The sequence below is a fragment of the Salmo trutta genome, chromosome 31 (genome assembly GCF_901001165.1).
Source record: "Salmo trutta chromosome 31, fSalTru1.1, whole genome shotgun sequence".
Lineage (NCBI taxonomy): Eukaryota > Metazoa > Chordata > Actinopteri > Salmoniformes > Salmonidae > Salmo > Salmo trutta.
Genome location: NC_042987.1, coordinates 7,082,177 through 7,100,472, shown reverse-complemented (window position 1 = coordinate 7,100,472; position 18,296 = coordinate 7,082,177). Strand labels below are relative to the sequence as shown.

The following is an 18,296-nucleotide window of genomic DNA, read 5'->3' as shown; positions in this document are numbered from 1 at the left end:
TCTGTATACTACCCCTTCCTTGTCACAACACAACTGATTGGCTGAAACGCATTAAGAAGGAAAGAAATTCCAGAAATTAAATTTTAACAAAGCACACCTGTTAATTGAAATGCATTCCAGGTGATTACCTTATGAAGCTGGTTGACATATTAACATTTTTTTTTTGGTTACTACATGATTCCATATGTGTTATTTCATAGTTTGGATGTCTTTTTACTATTATTCTACAATGTAGAAAATAGTAAAAATAAAGAAACCCTTGAATGAGTAGGTGTGTCAACTTTTGACTGGTGCGTGTGTGCGTACAGTTGAAGTCGGAAGTTTACATACACTTAGGCTAGTCATTAACTCGTTTTTCAACCACTTCACAAATTACTTGTTAACACACTATAATTTTGGCAAGTCGGTTAGGACATCTACTTTGTGCATGACACAAGTAATTTTTCCAACAATTGTTTACAGTCCGATTATTTAACTTATCATTCACTGTATCACAATTCCAGTGGGTCAGAAGTTTATATACACTAAGTTGACTGTGCCTTTAAACAGTTTGGAAAATTCCTGAAAATGTCATGGCTTTAGAAGCTTCTGATAGGCTAATGTACATAATTTGAGTCAATTGGAGGTGTACCTGTGGATGTATTTCAAGGCCTACCTTCAAACTAACTGCCTCTTTGCTTGACCTCATGGGAACATCTAAAGAAATCAGCCAAGACCTCAGAAAATAAATTGTAGACCTCCACAAGTCTGGTTCATCCTTGGGAGCAATTTCCAAATGCCTGAAGGTACCACATTCATCTGTACAAATAATAGTACGCAAGTATGAACACCACGGGACCACGTAGTCATCATACCGCTCAGGAAGGAGATGCGTTCTGTCTCCTAGAGATGAATGTACTTTGGTGCGAAAAGTGCAAATCAATCCCAGAACAACAGCAAAGGACCTTGTGAAGATGCTGGAGGAAACGGGTACAAAAGTATCTATATCCACAGTAAAACGAGTCTTATATCGACATAACCTGAAAGGCCGCTCAGCAAGGAAGAAGCCACTGCTCCAAAACCGCCATAAAAAAGCCATACTATGGTTTGCAACTGCACATGGGGACAAAGCTCATACTTTTTGGAGAAATGTCCTCTTGTCTGATGAAACAAATATAGAATTGTTTGGCCATAATGACCATCATTATGTTTGGAGGAAAAAGGGGGAGGCTTGCAAGCTGAAGAACACCATCCCAATCGTGAAGCACGGGGGTGGCAGCATTATGTTGTGGGGGTGCTTTGCTGCAGGAGGGACTGGTGCACTTCACAAAATAGATGGCATCATGAGGGAGGAAATTATGTGGGTATTTTGAAGCAACATCTCAAGTCATCACTCAGGAAGTTAAAGCTTGGTCGCAAATTGGTCTTTCAAATAGATAATGACTACAAGCATACTTCCAAAGTTGTGGCAAAATGGCTTAAGGACAACAAAGTCAAGGTATTGGATTTGCCATCACAAAGCTCTGACCTCAACCCTTTTAGAAAATTTGTGGGCGGAACTGAAAAAGCGTGTGTGAGCAAGAAGGCCTACACACCTGACTCAGTTACACCAGCTCTGTCAGGAGGAATGGGCCAAAATTCACCCAACGTATTGTGGGAAGCTTGTGGAAGGCTACCCGAAACGTTTGGCCCAAGTTAAACAATTTAAAGGCAATGCTATCAAATACTAATTGAGTGTATGTGAACTTCTGACCCACTGGGAATGTGATGAAAGAAATAAAAGCTGAAATAAATCATTCTCACATCTGCTACAAGACCATGGTGCTTGCCTACGGAGCTGTGAGGGGAACGGCACCTCCGTACCTTCAGGCTCTGATCAGTCCCTACACCCAAAGAAGGGCACTGCGTTCATCCACCTCTGGCCTGCTCGCCTCCCTACCTCTGCGGAAGCACAGTTCCCGCTCAGCCCAGTCAAAACTGTTTGCTGCTCTGGCACCCCAATGGTGGAACAAGCTCCCTCACGACACCAGGACAGCGGAGTCAATCACCACCTTCCACCTCCATTAAGGAATACCTGGGATAGGATTAAGTAATCCTTCTAACCCCCTCTACCCTCCCCCCCAAAAATATATAGATGTACTATTTTAAAGTGGTTGTTCCACTGGATATCATAAGGTGAATGCACCAATTTGTAAGTCGCTCTGGATAAGAGCGTCTGCTAAATGACGTAAATGTAAATGTCAATTATTCTGACATTTCACATTCTTAAAATAGTGGTGATCCTAACTGACCTAAAACATGGAATTTTTACTAGGATTAAATGTCAGGATTTGTGAAACTGATTTTAAATATTTGCCTAAGGTGCATATAAACTTCTGACTTCAACTGTATGTCTGTCTGTATTTTTAAAGAATTACAGGGGGCAGTTTGGAAAAAACGAATCCCGTCCAAATCATCCTCTGGAATAACGGACTTTCTGAAGTAATAATTACATAACCAACGTTCTCTAGTAATACTATTCCCATGCAAATAGGTCTTTGGTCACATTAATACATGTGCCACGTAAAGAGAGCAAGGGTTGAGGGAGTAGGAAATGTTTTTCCTAAACAAATTAGGAATTTTGGTAGCAACTTTTCAGTCAAATGGCTGTAAATATGTTGCAAATGTAGCAACACGGACAGCGTGGTAAACACTTAAATGTTCTGTGGTGGTCGCTGCAGCAGGGAGGAGAGAGCGACAACGGGCGCTAGTCAGTCACACTTTAAACAATTTTTTTTTTTTTTTTTTTTTAGTGCAGCAAATATGACTCCGGCCCGGCACTCAAATCAATTGCTGGTTGGACTCCCTCCAGTCATTTGTGTGCCTTAATTATTTAATCCTAGTGTGCTTAAAGCATCAGACAAGCTCAGTGAATATAGTTGATTTGATTAAAACACATACTTGATGTTTTGCATTTAGGCCAAAAAGTTCAATCATCAGACCAGAGAATCTTGTTTCTCTTGGTATGAGAGGTGCCATTTGGCAAACTCTAAGTGTTCTATCCTGTGCCTTTTACTGAGGAGTGGCTTCCATCTGGCCGCTCTACCATAAAGGCCTGATTGGTGGAGTGCTGCAGAGATGGTTGTCCTTCTGGAAGGTTCTCCTATCTCCACAGAGGAACTCTGGAGCTCTGTCAGTGACCATCGGGTCCTTGGTCACCTCCCTGACCAAGCTCCTTCTCCCGTGCTCAGTTTGGCCGGGCGGCCAGCTCTAAGAAGAGTCTTGATGTTTCCAAACTTTGTCCATTTAAGAATGATGGAGGCCACTGTCTTCTTGGGGACCTTCGGTGCTGCAGATTGTTTGTTTGTTGGTACCCTTCCCCAGATATGTGCCTCAACACAATCCTGTCTCTGAGCTCTACGGACAATTCCTTCAACCTAATGGCTTGGTTCTTGTTCTGACATGCACTGTTAACTGTGGGACGTTGTATAGAAAGGTGGGGAGAAGCCTTACCAACACTATCAACAAGGCAGATCCTACAGGCCCTAGTTTTGTCACACCTGGATTACTGTCCAGTGAGGGACTTAGGAAAAATTGCACTGGCTGGCCCTTAACCTCTCTGGGACATGTGGGACGCTAGCGAAATAGAAATTTCTCAAACATACAACTATTATATCCCATTTTAAAGATACAGTTCTCATTAATCCAACCACATTGTCCGATTTCAGAAAGGCTTTACGGCAAACATAACATTAGATTATGTTAGGACAGCGCCTAAACAATAAAAACCACACAGCCATTTTCCAAGCAAGGAGAGGCGTCATAAAAACAAGAAATACAGCTAAAACTAATCACTAACCTTTGACGATCTTCATCAGATGACACTCCCAGGAATCAATGTTACACAATACATGTATGTTTTGTTTGATAAAGTTCATATTTATATCCATAAACCCCATTTTACATTGGCGCGTGATGTTCAGAAAATGTATTGCCTCCAAAACCCCCGGTGAAAGAGCACATCAATTTACAAAAATACTCATAAACGTTGATAAAATTTACAACAGTTATTGAAAGAATTATAGATACAGCGGTTGGATTAAGGAGAAGTGTGTCAGATTTCAAAATAGCTTTACACCGAAAGTTCTGTTATACTCACAGACGACATTCAAACAGTTTTAGAAACTTCAGTGTTTTCTATCCAAATCTACTCATAATATGCATATCCTACCTTCTGGGCCCGAGTAGCAGGCAGTTTAATTTGGGCACGTTATTCATCTGAATTTCCGAATACTGCCCCGTCACCAAGAAGTTAAATGTACACGGAGAGCTAACATGAATGATATGCATGTCAATCTCTCATGGCTCAAAGTAGAGGAAAGATTGACTTCAGTAGTAGTATAGATGTATTGACGTGCTGAATGCTGAGCTGTCTATTTAAACTACTAGCACATAGTTTGGACACCAACGCATACCCCACAAGACATGCCACCTGAGGTGTCTTCACAATCCCAAAGTCGGGAGCAGACTATGGGAGGTGCACAGTACTACATAGAGCCATGGCTACATGGAACTCTATTCCACGTTAGGTAACGGATAAAAATACACCTTATGGGACTGTGAAAACACACGCATACACATAATAACACACGCACTCTACACACTTACACATGGATTTTGTATTGTAGAGTAGTGGCCTGAGGGTACACTTGTACAAAGTGTTTGTATATATTTGTATATAACTGCCTTAATGTTCTTGGATCACAGGAAGAGTAGCTGCTTCCTTGGCAGTAGCTAATAGGGATCCTGCATAAATAAAAAATAGCTGAAATACATGTTTAATTATAATAAAAATTCAATGAGGACTTGCTCGTGTGACTCAGGAGAGGCGATGTACTGCTTGTTGTTTCAGCACAGGTGGGTGGGGGAAGGGCGCAAAAGGAGCAGGGGCCAGAGAGAGAGAATTGCCAAACCAACTCCCGCAAGTTTGACAAACTTGTTGCTGTGATAGGTTATCTATCATCTCATCCAGTAGTGTCTGTCTTGCATCAAATCGATGCAAAGAAGCTAGTTAGCCAGCTAGCTAGCAAGGTTGCATCACAACCTGGTATGGCAACTGCTTGGCATTTGACTGTAATGCGCTACAGAGTAGAGATCGACCGACTAATCGGAATGGCCAATTTAATTAGGGCCGTTTTCATAATAATCGGCATTTTCGGACACCGATTATGGCCGATTACATTGCGCTCCACGAGGAGACTGCGTGGCAGGCTGACCACCTGTTAAGCGAGTGCAGCAGGGAGCCAAGGTAAGTTGCTAGCTAGCATTAGACTTATCTTATAAAAAACTATCAATCTAACAATCGCTAGTTAACTACACATGGTTGACGATATTTCTAGTTTATCTAGCTTGTCCTGCGTTGCATATAATCGATGCGGTGCCTGTTAATTTATCATCGAATCACAGCCTACTTTGCCAAACGGGTGATGATTTAACAAGCGCATTCGCGAAAAAAGCACTGTCGTTGCACCAATGTGTACCTAACCATAAAAATCAATACATAAGTATATATTTTTAAACCTGCATATTTAGTTAATATTGCCTGCTAACATGAATTTCTTTAAACTTGGGAAATTGTGTCACTTCTCTTGCGTTCTGTGCAAGCAGAGTCTGGGTATATGCAGCAGTTTGGGCTGCCTGGCTCGTTGCGAATTGTATGAAGACCATTTCTTCCTAACGAAGACCGTAATTAATTTGCCAGAATTGTACTTAATTATGAAATAACATTGAAGGGTGTGCAATGTAACAGCAATATTTAGACTTAGGGATGCCACCCGTTTAGATAAAATACGGAACTGTTGCGTATTTCACTGAAAAAATCAACTTTTTTTTCTTCTCGAAATTATAGTTTCTGGATTTGACCGTATTAATGACCTAAGGCTCGTATTTCTGTGTTATTATAATTAAGTCTCTGATTTGATAGAGTAGTCTGACTGAGCACTGGTAGGCAGCAGCAGGCTCGTAAGCATTCATTCAAACAGCACTTTCCTGCATTTGCCAGCAGCTCTTTGCTGTGCTTCAAGCATTGCGCTGTTTATGACTTCAAGCCTATCAACTCCCGAGATTAGGCTGCCAATACTATAGTTCCTATAAGAACATCCAATAGTCAAAGGTATATGAAATACAAATGGTATAGAGAGAGAGAGTCCTATAATAACTACAACCTAAAACTTCTTACCTGGGAATATTGATGACTCATGTTAAAAGGAACGACCAGCTTTCATATGTTCTCATGTTCTGAGCAAGGAACTTAAACGTTAGCTTTTTTACATGGCAAATATTGCACTTTTTCTTTCTTCTCCAACACTTTGTTTTTGCATTATTTAAACCAAATTGAACATGTTTCATTATTTGAGACTAAATACATTTTATTGATGTATTAAGTTATTCATTCAGTATTCTTGAAATTGTCATATCTAAAAATCGGTATCAGCTTTTTTTGGTCCTCCAATAATCGGTATCGGTGTTGAAAAATCATAATCGGTCGACCTCTACTACAGAGGGTAGTGCGTATTGCCCAGTACATCACTGTTATTGTTGTTCATATTAAACACCCTACCTGTTGGCCAGAAACAAAGAACTTTCTTCTGAAACTCATCAGTCTATTCTTGTTCTGAGAAATGAAGGCTATTCCATGAGAAGATTGCTAAGAAGCTGAAGATCTCGTACAATGCTGTGTACTACACCCTTCACAGAACAGCAAACTGGCTCTAACCAGAATAGAAAGGAGTGGGAGGCCCTGGTGCAAAACTAAGCAAGAGTACATAAGTGTCTAGTTTGAGAAAGACGCCTCACAAGTCCTCAACTGGCCGCTTCATTAAATTGTCCCCGCAAAACACTTCAACAGTGAAGAGGCGACTCTGGGATGCTGGCCTTCTTGGCCTTCACTTCTCAGAACAGGAATAGACTGACGAGTTTCAGAAGAATGTGCTTTGTTTCTGGCCTTTTTGAGCCTGTATAATCGAACCCACAAATGCTGATTCTCCAGATACTCAACTAGTCTTGAAGGCCAGTTTTATTGCTTCTTTAATGAGAACAACAGTTTTCAGCTGTGCTAACATAATTGCAAAAGGGTTTTGTAATAATAGCATTTTAAAATTAGACATTTGGATTAGCTAACACAACGTGTCATTGGAACACATGAGTGATGGTTGCTGATAATGGGCCTATGTAGATATTCCATAAAAAATCTGCCATTTCCAGCAACAATAGTCATTTACAACATTAACAATGTCTGCACTGTATTTCTGATCCATTTTATGTTATTTTAATGGACAAAAAATGTGCTTTAAAAAACAAGGACATTTCTAAGTGACCCAACTTTTGAACGTGTGTGTGTGTGTGTGTGTGTACGTACGTACAGTGGGGGAAAAGTATTTGATCCCCTGCTGATTTTGTATGTTTGCCCACTTACAAAGAAATGATCAGTCTATAATTTTAATAGTAGGTTTATTTGAACAGTGAGAGACAGAATAACAACAAAAATCCAGAAAAACGCATTTCAAAAATGTTATAAATTGATTTGCATTTTAATGAGGAAAATAAGTATTTGACCCCTCTGCAAAACATGACTTAGTACTTGGTGGCAAAACCCTTGTTGGCAATCAGAGGTCAGACGTTTCTTGTAGTTGGCCACCAGGTTTGCACATCTCAGGAGGGATTTTGTCCCACTCCCCTTTGCAGATCTTCTCCAAGTCATTAAGGTTTCGAGGCTGACGTTTGGCAACTCGAACCTTCAGCTCCTTCCACAGATTTTCTATGGGATTAAGGTCTGGAGACTGGCTAGGCCACTCCAGGACCTTAATGTGCTTCTTCTTGAGCCACTCCTTGGTTGCCTTGGCTGTGTGTTTTGGGTCATTGTCATGCTGGAATACCCATCCACAACCTATTTTCAATGCCCTGGCTGAGGGAAGGAGGTTCTCAACGGTACATGGACCCGTTCATCGTCCCTTTGATGCAGTGAAGTTGTCCTGTCCCCTTAGCAGAAAAACACCCCCAAAGCATAATGTTTCCACCTTCATGTGTGACGGTGGAGATGGTATTCTTGGGGTCATAGGCAGCATTCCTCCTCCTCCAAACACAGCGAGTTGAGTTGATGCCAAAGAGCTCCATTTTGGTCTCATCTGACCACAACACTTTCACCCAGTTGTCCTCTGAATCATTCAGATGTTCATTGGCAAACTTCAGACGGGCATGTATATGTGCTTTCTTGAGCAGGGGGACCTTGCGGGCGCTGCAGGATTTCAGTCCTTCACAGCGTAGTGTGTTACCAATTGTTTTCTTGGTGACTATGGTCCCAGCTGCCTTGAGATCATTGACAAGATCCTCCCGTGTAGTTCTGGGCTCATTCCTCACCGTTCTCATGATCATTGCAACTCCATGAGGTGAGATCTTGCATGGAGCCCCAGGCCGAGGGATATTGACAGTTCTTTTGTGTTTCTTCCATTTGCGAATAATCACACCAAATGTTGTCACCTTCTCACCAAGCTGCTTGGGCCATGGCTGCATGGTCTTGTAGCCGATTCCAGCTTTGTTTAGGTCTACAATCTTGTCCCTTACATCCTTGGAGAGCTCTTTGGTCTTGGCCATGGTGGAGAGTTTGGAATCTGATTGATTGCTTCTGTGGACAGGTGTCTTTTTATACAGGTGAGAAGCTGCGGTTAGGAGCACTCCCTTTAAGAGTGTGCTCCTAATCTCAGCTCGTTACCTGTATAAAAGACACCTGGGAGCCAGAAATCTTTCTGATTGAGAGGGGGTCAAATACTTATTTCCTTCATTAAAATGCAAATCAATTTATAACATTTTTGACATGCTTTTTTTCTCAATATTTTTGTTGTTATTCTGTCTCTCACTGTTCAAATAAACCTACTATTAAAATTATAGACTGATCATTTCTTTGTCAGTGGGCAAATGTACAAAATCAGCAGGGGATCAAATACTTTTTTCCCCCACTGTATGCATATATGGTATACATATGTTAAAGTCATACAAGAATTAGGGCAGTATATTTTTGAAATGTCTAAAATTTGATTTTGGTTGACTTAATAGATACACTTAACCTAATTTAAATATATGGCTCTACCGTAGGCTAACCCCTTGGCACTCCACTGGTTTTGTTCAGAGCATCACAATGATCACTTGAATAGGTGTCATGACCTGGATGACCCAGACCCACGTCATCCACAGTCCTGTGCAACTCAGTCAGTAGAGCAGGGCGCTTGCAATGCAAGGGTTCTGAGTTTGATTCCCGCTTGGGCCACCCATATGATAAAATGCATGCACGCCTTACTGTAACCACCTCTCTCTTTCTATAAAATGGCAATTGTTTTCGAACCACAGCTGAGGTTTTAATCACACAGTGGAGTTTATTTAATAATCTTGTGATGAGCCGCTGGCGTGTCTAAATATAGAGGAGCGAGCTAATGCAACTGCCAAATGAGTGAGTTCTCACCGAGGGAAAGTATTTAGAGATGGAGGAACAACTCAGTTTAGGCTGCTTTGCTTGCAGGGTCTCAGATTCTAGGCATTTTGTAGAACACGTTCTCTGTACATTTTTCTATAGATTTTTGTTGTAAGTTCTAGTTCGGTTAGATTCAATTAGCCCATTTCGAATGTGATTTAAATTGACTTGATTATGTTAGTGTTGATGTCTCGGCTACCAGCCACCAGTGTTGTTGTGGATGGGGCATTCATTTGGAGCGATGCAATGTTCTGTATTGTATTGTACTCACACCCTCTAATTATTACGGTCTAGTACTAAGCACACCAGTGTGTGTCCTATGTGCTGTTGTGCACATGCCTGAGTTTCTCACACTTTTGGTGGGAACAGTTGGTCTGTAATATGTTTGTGCATGTCTGTGTTGGTGGGCCCAATCCTATTTTTTTTTTTTAAGCCTGTGTGAGAGCCATACCTAGCCTTATAAGGCCTGGCCCTGGATGCCATAGTACTGTACTACCCTGAGCCCCTCTCTCTCTCCATTCACACTCACAGCAGCCATCGCTTAACATTCCTGTCTGCCAAACACTTCCTGCTTTCACTGCCCGGGGTTGCCACGGGGATGGGCACCCTCACACTCTGCCATTGCGCAATGACCATTCCTGTTGCTTGGGCGATGCCTCTGAAATTCCGAGCCATGGTTTGGAATGCTGCACACACACGCACACTCCTGAGTGGGGGAGATGGGGAGGTGTGTTTGTGTGTGGAGGCACGTTCCTTGAGTCCATTGATTTCATTGGACTTCTAGCAGGTAACATTTTAAGAAGTTTGTCGTCATAATGAATAAGCCTAGAATTAGTGTACCGGCAGCTGTAGAATGTAGCGAAGGCCAAGTTTAAGCTCTATGTGTAGAGGAGTGGTCACCAACCGGTCGATCTTCAAGGCATTCCTAGTCTATCACCTAACACTTCTGTCGAAATGCCAACTATAAAGGCTTGCGCTCTTCTTTTTTTGTGTGTGTTGCGCTGTTGGCGGTAGGTGCACTTGATTCAGAATGTTGGTTCAAAATGTTCCCATTTTGGAAGACAACTCCCCCTTCTCGGCAGACCAGGAGATCTGTGGCTAAATCGAGTGTGCCTACTGCGCTGGCCGATCGGATAGCTCAAATCACCGTGCCCACAGCTTCCAGGACCCCAGCCACAGCAAAGTTTGACACTAGCCGACATGAGATTTTGACTTTTGAAACTATGACCAGAGAGGGACTGTTAAAGAATACAACAAAGAGCTGCTGTTTTTATGAATGAGTTCATGTCTAAGTTTTTATTCAACACTACTACAAAATATTTCACTTTTTCTGGTCAAAGGAACAACATAAATTCGTGCCTGAGGCAGATGTTTCGCCATCAGGTGGATGACTGGGAAAAATAGTTTTGAACGGTCATCCAACTCAGAAGTTCAAGTCGGGAACGCGGGCATCTTTTCTAGAGCTCTGACTTTCCGACCTGAAGATCACTGATGTCAGATTTGACTTTCTTTTCTTTTTTTTTGCCCCCCCCCAGAGTTCCCAGTTGTCTTGAAAGCACAATCTCCATCAGATGCAGGTACCATCACTCCAGTAAAATAAAACAGCCTTGCTGCACCAACTCATCAATTTTGTTATTAAAGCTTGAGATTTTAAATATAATATGGTCTGAGAAGAACAATATTGCCAAGCATATAGCCAAATATGCTGTGCAAAATGTATTGTATTAGGCCTAGAACTGTTTTTATCATGTTAATGTTCAATTCTTTGAAGTAATGTTTTTAAAAGAATCTGAGTGGTAGATCTCTGCTTGCTTTTTGACTGCAAAGTGATTTTTGACTCAAAGGGTTGGTGACCACTGATGTAGAGTCAGTCGATCAATTGTAAAATTGTTTTGTAAAAATGCAGGTTTCCGTCCTCCTGGACAGCATCCCACAGAGAGACATTTGATCCACTGCAGAGCAGATAGACTCTCACTATGCAGCAGACACAGTCCAGCGCTTTTTTAGACGGCACAAAGCTGACACTCGAATTTCTGTCCTAGAGAACAGCAGTGCTGCTAACTGCTCTTGTTGAACTTGAATGCGGATTGTTTTTACCCTTGAATGAGAGTGATGATGCAGCAAAGGTTTATCAATTGCCTTTTCAGTACTAAGAAGTGAAGTGACCACAATTCTGATAAACATAGGCCTATATTTACATCAAAGATGGTAACCCAAAACAATAACACTTTTTGTGGTGTTGCTCTGTACTAGTATGATTAAAGCAGATTTCTTTTCCCTGCCTTTTTAAATGGCCTGGCATGTATGCATTATCCCTTGCAGCAGTATTTGTCCCTTTTGCTGTGTGTGTGGCTGCTTGCAGGCGGGATGTCTCTCTGACTCAGTCAGTAGTGATGCAGACAGTAATTGTTGGGTGTATAGCAAAGGACTGGGCCAGCCTGTGACTGCAGGCTAGTATGGTGAGCGAAACGGGCACGCCACAGAGGGAGAGCTACAGTACAGTGTGTAGATTGTGTGTGTGTGTGAGAGACTGGCGACTTAGACTAGCGAAAGAGGGTGTGTGCGCATTCGTGCCCTACATGGTGTTTCAATAAGCTGTGGGCAGAATGCAGTTACCCGACGCTGTGCACTGAACTACTGGCTTAAAGAGCAACTGTCCCTAAAAAGTATAACGGCCTATGTGGCATCTGAGTCAGAAACATGTATTCTAGTGCCAAAATTGAATACAAAGTGTAAATAGAATAATTTGGGTCATAAAGTCAGTCTCGTCCTAAACTGAGATTTGCAGTTTTCCTTGGGTTTATTTCAATCCTGCACACATTCACACAGCTGGCAGCACCCAAGTAATCATCAATTCAGAGCGCAGCTGCAGGAGACCCGAATCTTAATGCCCATGGTCAATTTGGTTTGACAGTCCATATCCTTTTGGAGCTAGTTAGGGACCATCAGTAAATTACACATGTACATGGGACAATATTTTAAAAGGCCAATAGTGCCAAATTTCAATGAATTAACTTCAAAACAACTATACATTTTAGAACTTCAAAACAACTATACATTCATGTACAAATATTGAAAGCATTTAATGAGACTCTTCACATGGGATGATTTCACTGAACAACAAAATAAATGGAATATTGAATAATCCCCATCGCATCTCCCAAAAATGTTTTCAAGTCCAAACTAAAGCTTTGGTTGTCTTCCTCTCAGGCTTCCATGTCTTCTCCCTGGACCTCCTCAATGTCCACCTCTTGAACATCAGACTCTGAGTCCTTGTTGAGGATGGCTCGTTGTCAGGCTCAAAAAGTCTCACATTTGCCAGGATGGCCACCAATTTTTCAACCCTTGTGTTGGTGTGTGTGTTCCCAAACAAGGACCAGTTGCGCTCTGAGGCAGCTGATGTTGGTGGGATTTGGGGGATGATGGAGGCAACAGGGGAAAGAGCCTCAGATCCACAAAGTCCCTTCCACCAGGTGGCTGATGAGATAGGTGGGCACGACTGCCATATTGCATCTCCATCCCAAAGCCCTTGCTTGGAAGTGTACTTCGCCAGACTGCCAAGAACCTTGCCCTTATCAAGGCCAAGGTGGCGAGACACGGTAGTGATGACACCATAGGCCTTGTTGATCTCTGCACTAGACAGGATGCTCTTGCCAGCATTTTTGGGGTCCAACATGTACGCTGCGGCATGTTTGGGCTTCAGATGTATTTCAGAACTGCAGTTTCCTCTGCTTGGAGCAACAGTGAAGTGGGGTCTGAACATCAGACAGGATGGCATTGTTCCTTCAATCCGTGCAATCGCTACTGCTATAGGTTTCAGGCTGCTTACCACTCTCTCCCAAAATACATCATCCAGGAGGATCCTCTTGATGGGGCTGTCCATATCGGCAGACTGTGATATGGCCATTTCATGGAGAGACTCCTTCCCCTCCAGGAGACTGTCAAACATGATGACAACACCACCCCAACGGGTGTTGCTGGGCAGCTTCAATGTGGTTCTCTTATTCTTCTCACTTTGCTTGGTGAGGTAGATTGCTGCTAAAACTTGATGACCTTTCACATACTTTTGTCAGAAGTTGCTTGTTGTGAGCGCTAAGGGAACTTTATGCACTTGGCCAGATGATTCTGCATCTTTGTTGCATTCTTCACATATGATTTGGCACAGTATTTGCAAATGTACACAGCTTTTCCTTCTACATTAGCTGCAGTGAAATGTCTCCACACATCAGATGGTGCCTAAAGATTAGAGAAAAAAATGAGTAAAAAAACAAATAAAATTCCATGTACAGATAAATAGTTAAGTTAGATTAAACAACTCTTTTGTAAGATAAATGTTATAAAATGAAACATGTATGGGAACGGGTGAATTAACATTCCTCAGTTAGCAGGCTCAAGCGAGCTAAAACCCACGTTAATTTGTAAGTCGCTCTGGATAAGAGCGTCTGCTAAATGACTTAAATGTAATGTAAATGTTATCAAAAACGAACTAGCAGAAATTGAGTTAGAAATTATTTAAACACACTTTGCTGAAGGCTACTATTTACTAGTTTACAAAAAATAATGTTTGTCATATATAAAATATATTCATTCCACCCAGTATTGCAAAATTCCCAGGCTTAACTTCCCATGGGAAATTTCCCGGAAAGTTTCCGACCCTTTTAACCGTAACTTGCCCCAGGCTATCCAATGTCAAACCAACTTTGCCACGGTCGAGCTAATTGGCGAAAGAAGTTGGCTATGCGACTTCAAGACACAGGACTTGGTTAGACGGTTTCAAGTTATCTAGAATGTATAAACTCTTGCCACGTACGAACCCCCCCCAAGACAACTCTTGTTTGGCTTCCGTCATGGCTGCTTCATTTCTTAATGACCAAGCCGAAAAATGAGGCCAAATCAGTAAGATTAGCCCCCCTTTAACTAACCTATTATTGTACAACACTTAAGATTAGCCTACTACGAGAACATCTACTCGTGAAAATTAACTTTCAAATGTAGCCGAGATTTCCTTCCCATCCAGTTGAATGGCATGGTTCATTCAAACCCAGTCATTTTAAAATCAAGGACGCTTGTTTTGAAAGGGGATGTTTCTCTGACGTAGACTGAGGCATAAATACACTAACACTTTTGGCCTGCCTCGTTTGTGTTTGCTCCCTTCATGCAGTAGCTGTAGTCATTAGTGGCAGGCTGGCTACTCTGTAGCAGATGAATGTGGAGTCTCCTGGGGGTTTGACATGGTGGTGCTTGGGCTGATTTAAAGTTCCCTCTCCAGCGCCAGTTTATAGAGCTGTCTCAATGAGCTTAGCCACCCCAATGTGTCGTTCACCCTTTCTTCTGCTGTTATATTCACCTTAATGCTTCATTCCCCCTGAAGTCTACGCATCGTTTATTTTACGATGTGCTATTTATTATTTTTTTCAATTTCACCAATGTTTCAGTTGTGATGCCTGTGATGGAGTTTCATTTGTAACATCTCTAACCTTTTTTTGTCTGTTGGTTTGTGTTTCAGGGAGATCCAGCTGCTACGGAGACTCCAGCACAAAAATGTGATCCATTTGGTGGACGTGTTGTACAATGAAGAGAAGCAGAAAATATATCCTTCTGTGTGTGTGTGTGTGTGTGTGCGTCAGGGTTTCTGTTAGGAAAATGTGACACCGGCCAATGTGACCTGGGATATTTAAATTTGACCACAGGCATTGGATTGTATCCCATTTAGGGCGTCCACCCACTGTGCTCAGAATGACAGAAATCACATTTAGATTATTGTAATGCACTTAACAGAACGTATAACTCCTGTAATGAAGCAACCAATAATACAAAATGTTCAAACATTTGCCAAAAAGCAATTATGGTTCATACGTGACATATATAAAATCTCATTTAGGAGCATAGAAACGGGGAATCTGAAGATGCAACAACTAGGATGGGTAATAGGTTGCTAATATGACTAGGATTGTTCCTTTGGCTTCTGGACAACGAAAGAAAGTTGATCTGAAAACCAATAGAACAGGAGAGAAATGGCATACGAGGTCTTACATAGCCGGGGGCGTCTAGTAACTTCCCCTAAAGTACATTGAAATACATTTGCCAAAATGTATATAATTACTCCTGTCGATACAGAAATAAATGAAGTCATTCAAAATATTTCACCAGAGAGCATGATTTAGGAATAAAGGATCATTTAGATAATTATTTTAAAAAATAGTGTGTATTTGCCTATGCCTATTTGGGCAGGACGCATGGCAATAGCCTTAGCTGATTAGCTGTTTGTGAAAAGTGACTAAAATATGTGTGAAGATGATGTGTCTTGAGTATAATTTTAAATGTTGATACAAGAAGGTGAAGGGTGTGTGGCTAAGATATTTAGGGCTCGCTCTTTCCAGAATGTGCTCAGCTGTCTCCCGCCAATTCTTGTGCATTCGTTGTTTCATTGTGTGAATTGTTTGCCCTTTGTTTATTTTGATCAATTCTCCATGTCTTCAGAAAATATTCACACCCCTTGAGTTTTCCACATTTTGTGGTGTTAAGGCAAATTGACACTGACCCTCACACAATAACCCATAATGTCAAAGTGGAATTATCTTTTTTACATCTTAAAAATAAAAAGCTCAAATGTCTTGAGTTAGTAAGTATTCAGCAACTTTGTTATGGCAAGCCTAAATAAGTTCAGGAGTAAAAATATGCTTAACAAGTCACATAAGCTGCAAGGACATTTAACATGATTTTTGAATGACTACCTCTGTACCCCACACATACAATTATCTGTAAGGTTCCCTCCATTTGAACAGTGAATTTCAAACACATTTTCAACCACGAAGAACTGGAAGGTTTTCCAACGCCTCGCAAAGAAGAGCACCTATTGGCAGACCGTTTTTATTTTTTAAAGACCACCATGCTCAAAGGAATATTCAATTGCTAAATTGTTAATTACCTTATGGATGGTGTGTCAATACACCCAGTCACTACAAAAACAGTTGTCCTTCCTAACTCAATTGCTGGAAAGGAAGGAAACCGCTCAGGGATTTCACCATGACACCAATGGTGACTTTAAAACAGAGTTTAATGGCTGTTATAGGGAGAACTGAGGATGGATCAACAACATTGTAGTTACTCCACAATACTAACCTAATTGACAGAGTGAAAAGGAGGAAGCCTGTACAGAATACAAATATTCCAAAACATGCATCCTGTTTTCAACAAGGCACTAAAGTAATACTGTAAAATGTGTGGCAAAGCAATGAGTGTTTTGTCCTGAATACAAAGTGATATGTTTGGGGCCAATCCAGCACATTACTGAGTACCACTCTCCATATTTTCAAGCATAGTGGTGGCTGCGTTATGTGTATTCTTGTAATCGTTAAGGACTGAGGAGTCTTTCTGCATAAAAAAGAAACGGAATGGAGCTAAGCACAGGCAAAATCCTAGAGGAAAACCTGGTTCACTCTGCTTTCCACCAGACACTGGGAGATCAATTCACCTTTCAGCAGGACGATAATGTAAAAAAACAAAGCCAAATCTACAATTTGAGTTGCTTACCAAGAAGACAGTTAATGTTGCTGAGTTAGTGTTGACTTAAATATACTTGAAAACCTATGGCAAGACCTGAAAATGTTTGTCTAGCAATGATCAACAACCACCTTGACAGAGCTTGTAGAATTAACAGAATAATGGGCAAATGTACACAATCCAGGTGTGGAAAGTTCTTAGACTTACCTAGAAGACTCACAGCTGTAATCGTTCTACCCCTGAACAAGGCAGTTAACCCACTGTTCCTAGGCCGTCATTGAAAATAGGAATTTGTTCTTAACTGACTTTCCTAGTTAAATAAAGGTAAAATAAAAATAAAATCACTGCCAAAGGTGCTTCCACTAAGTCATTAAGTCACACTAAGTCACATTGTATTGGTCACATACACGTGTTTAGCAGATGTTATTGCGTGTGTTGCTTGTGTTTCTAGCTCCAACAGTGCAGTAATATCTATCAATTTCACAACAGTACACACATCTAAAGGAATGGAATAATATTTGGACGAGAAATGTCAGAGCGGCATACACTAAAATACAGTGTATACATATGAGAAGTAATGCAAAATATGTAAACATTATTAAAGTGGCTAGTGATTTCAAGTCTATGTAAACTCTTAACTGTTTTAAAAGAGCACCTATTGGCAGATAAATAGCCTCTAAGGTGCTACTGATGGCTATTTAACAGTCTGATGGCTTTGAGATTGAAAAACAGCTTCTGTCTCTTGGTTCCTGCTTTGATGCACCTGTACTGACCTCACCTTCTCGATGATAGCGGGGTGAACAGGCAGTGGCTCAGGCGGTTGGTGTCCTTGATCTTTTTGGCCTTCCTGTGACATCGGGTGCTGTAGGTGTCCTGGAGGGCAGGCCGTTTGACCCCGGTGATGCATTTGGCAGACCGCACTACCCTCTGGAGAGCCCTGCGCTTGCGGGGGTGCAGTTGCCGTACCAGGCAGTGATACAGCCCGACAGGATGCTCTCAATTGTGCATCTGTAAAAGTTTGTGAGGGTTGTAAGTGCCAAGACGAATTTCTTCAGCCTCCCGAAGTTGAAGAGGTGCTGTTGCACCGCCTTCACCACACTGTCTGTGTGGGTGGACCATTTCAGTTTGTCCGTGATGTGTATGCCGAGGAACTTGAAGCTTTCCACCTTCTCCACTGTGGTCCCGTTGATGTAGATAGGGGCGTTCTCCCTCTGCTGTTTCCTGAAGTCCACGGTCAGCTCCTTTGTTTTGTTGACGTTGAGTGAGAGGTTATTTTCCTGGCAACACACTCCCTTTTCCGTTTGTAGTCCGTGAT

General features: G+C 41.6%; 1 protein-coding gene across 2 annotated transcripts in view; it reads left to right on the top strand.

Moving 5' to 3' along the window:
• Positions 1-18,296, top strand: part of LOC115169402 (serine/threonine-protein kinase STK11) — a 64,105-nt gene that overhangs the window by 11,182 nt on the left and 34,627 nt on the right. For both annotated transcript variants that reach the window (XM_029724977.1, XM_029724978.1), the window contains exon 3: positions 14,985-15,068. In XM_029724977.1, coding sequence (XP_029580837.1) covers positions 14,985-15,068 — 84 coding nt within the window. The remainder of the gene's footprint in view (positions 1-14,984; positions 15,069-18,296) is intronic.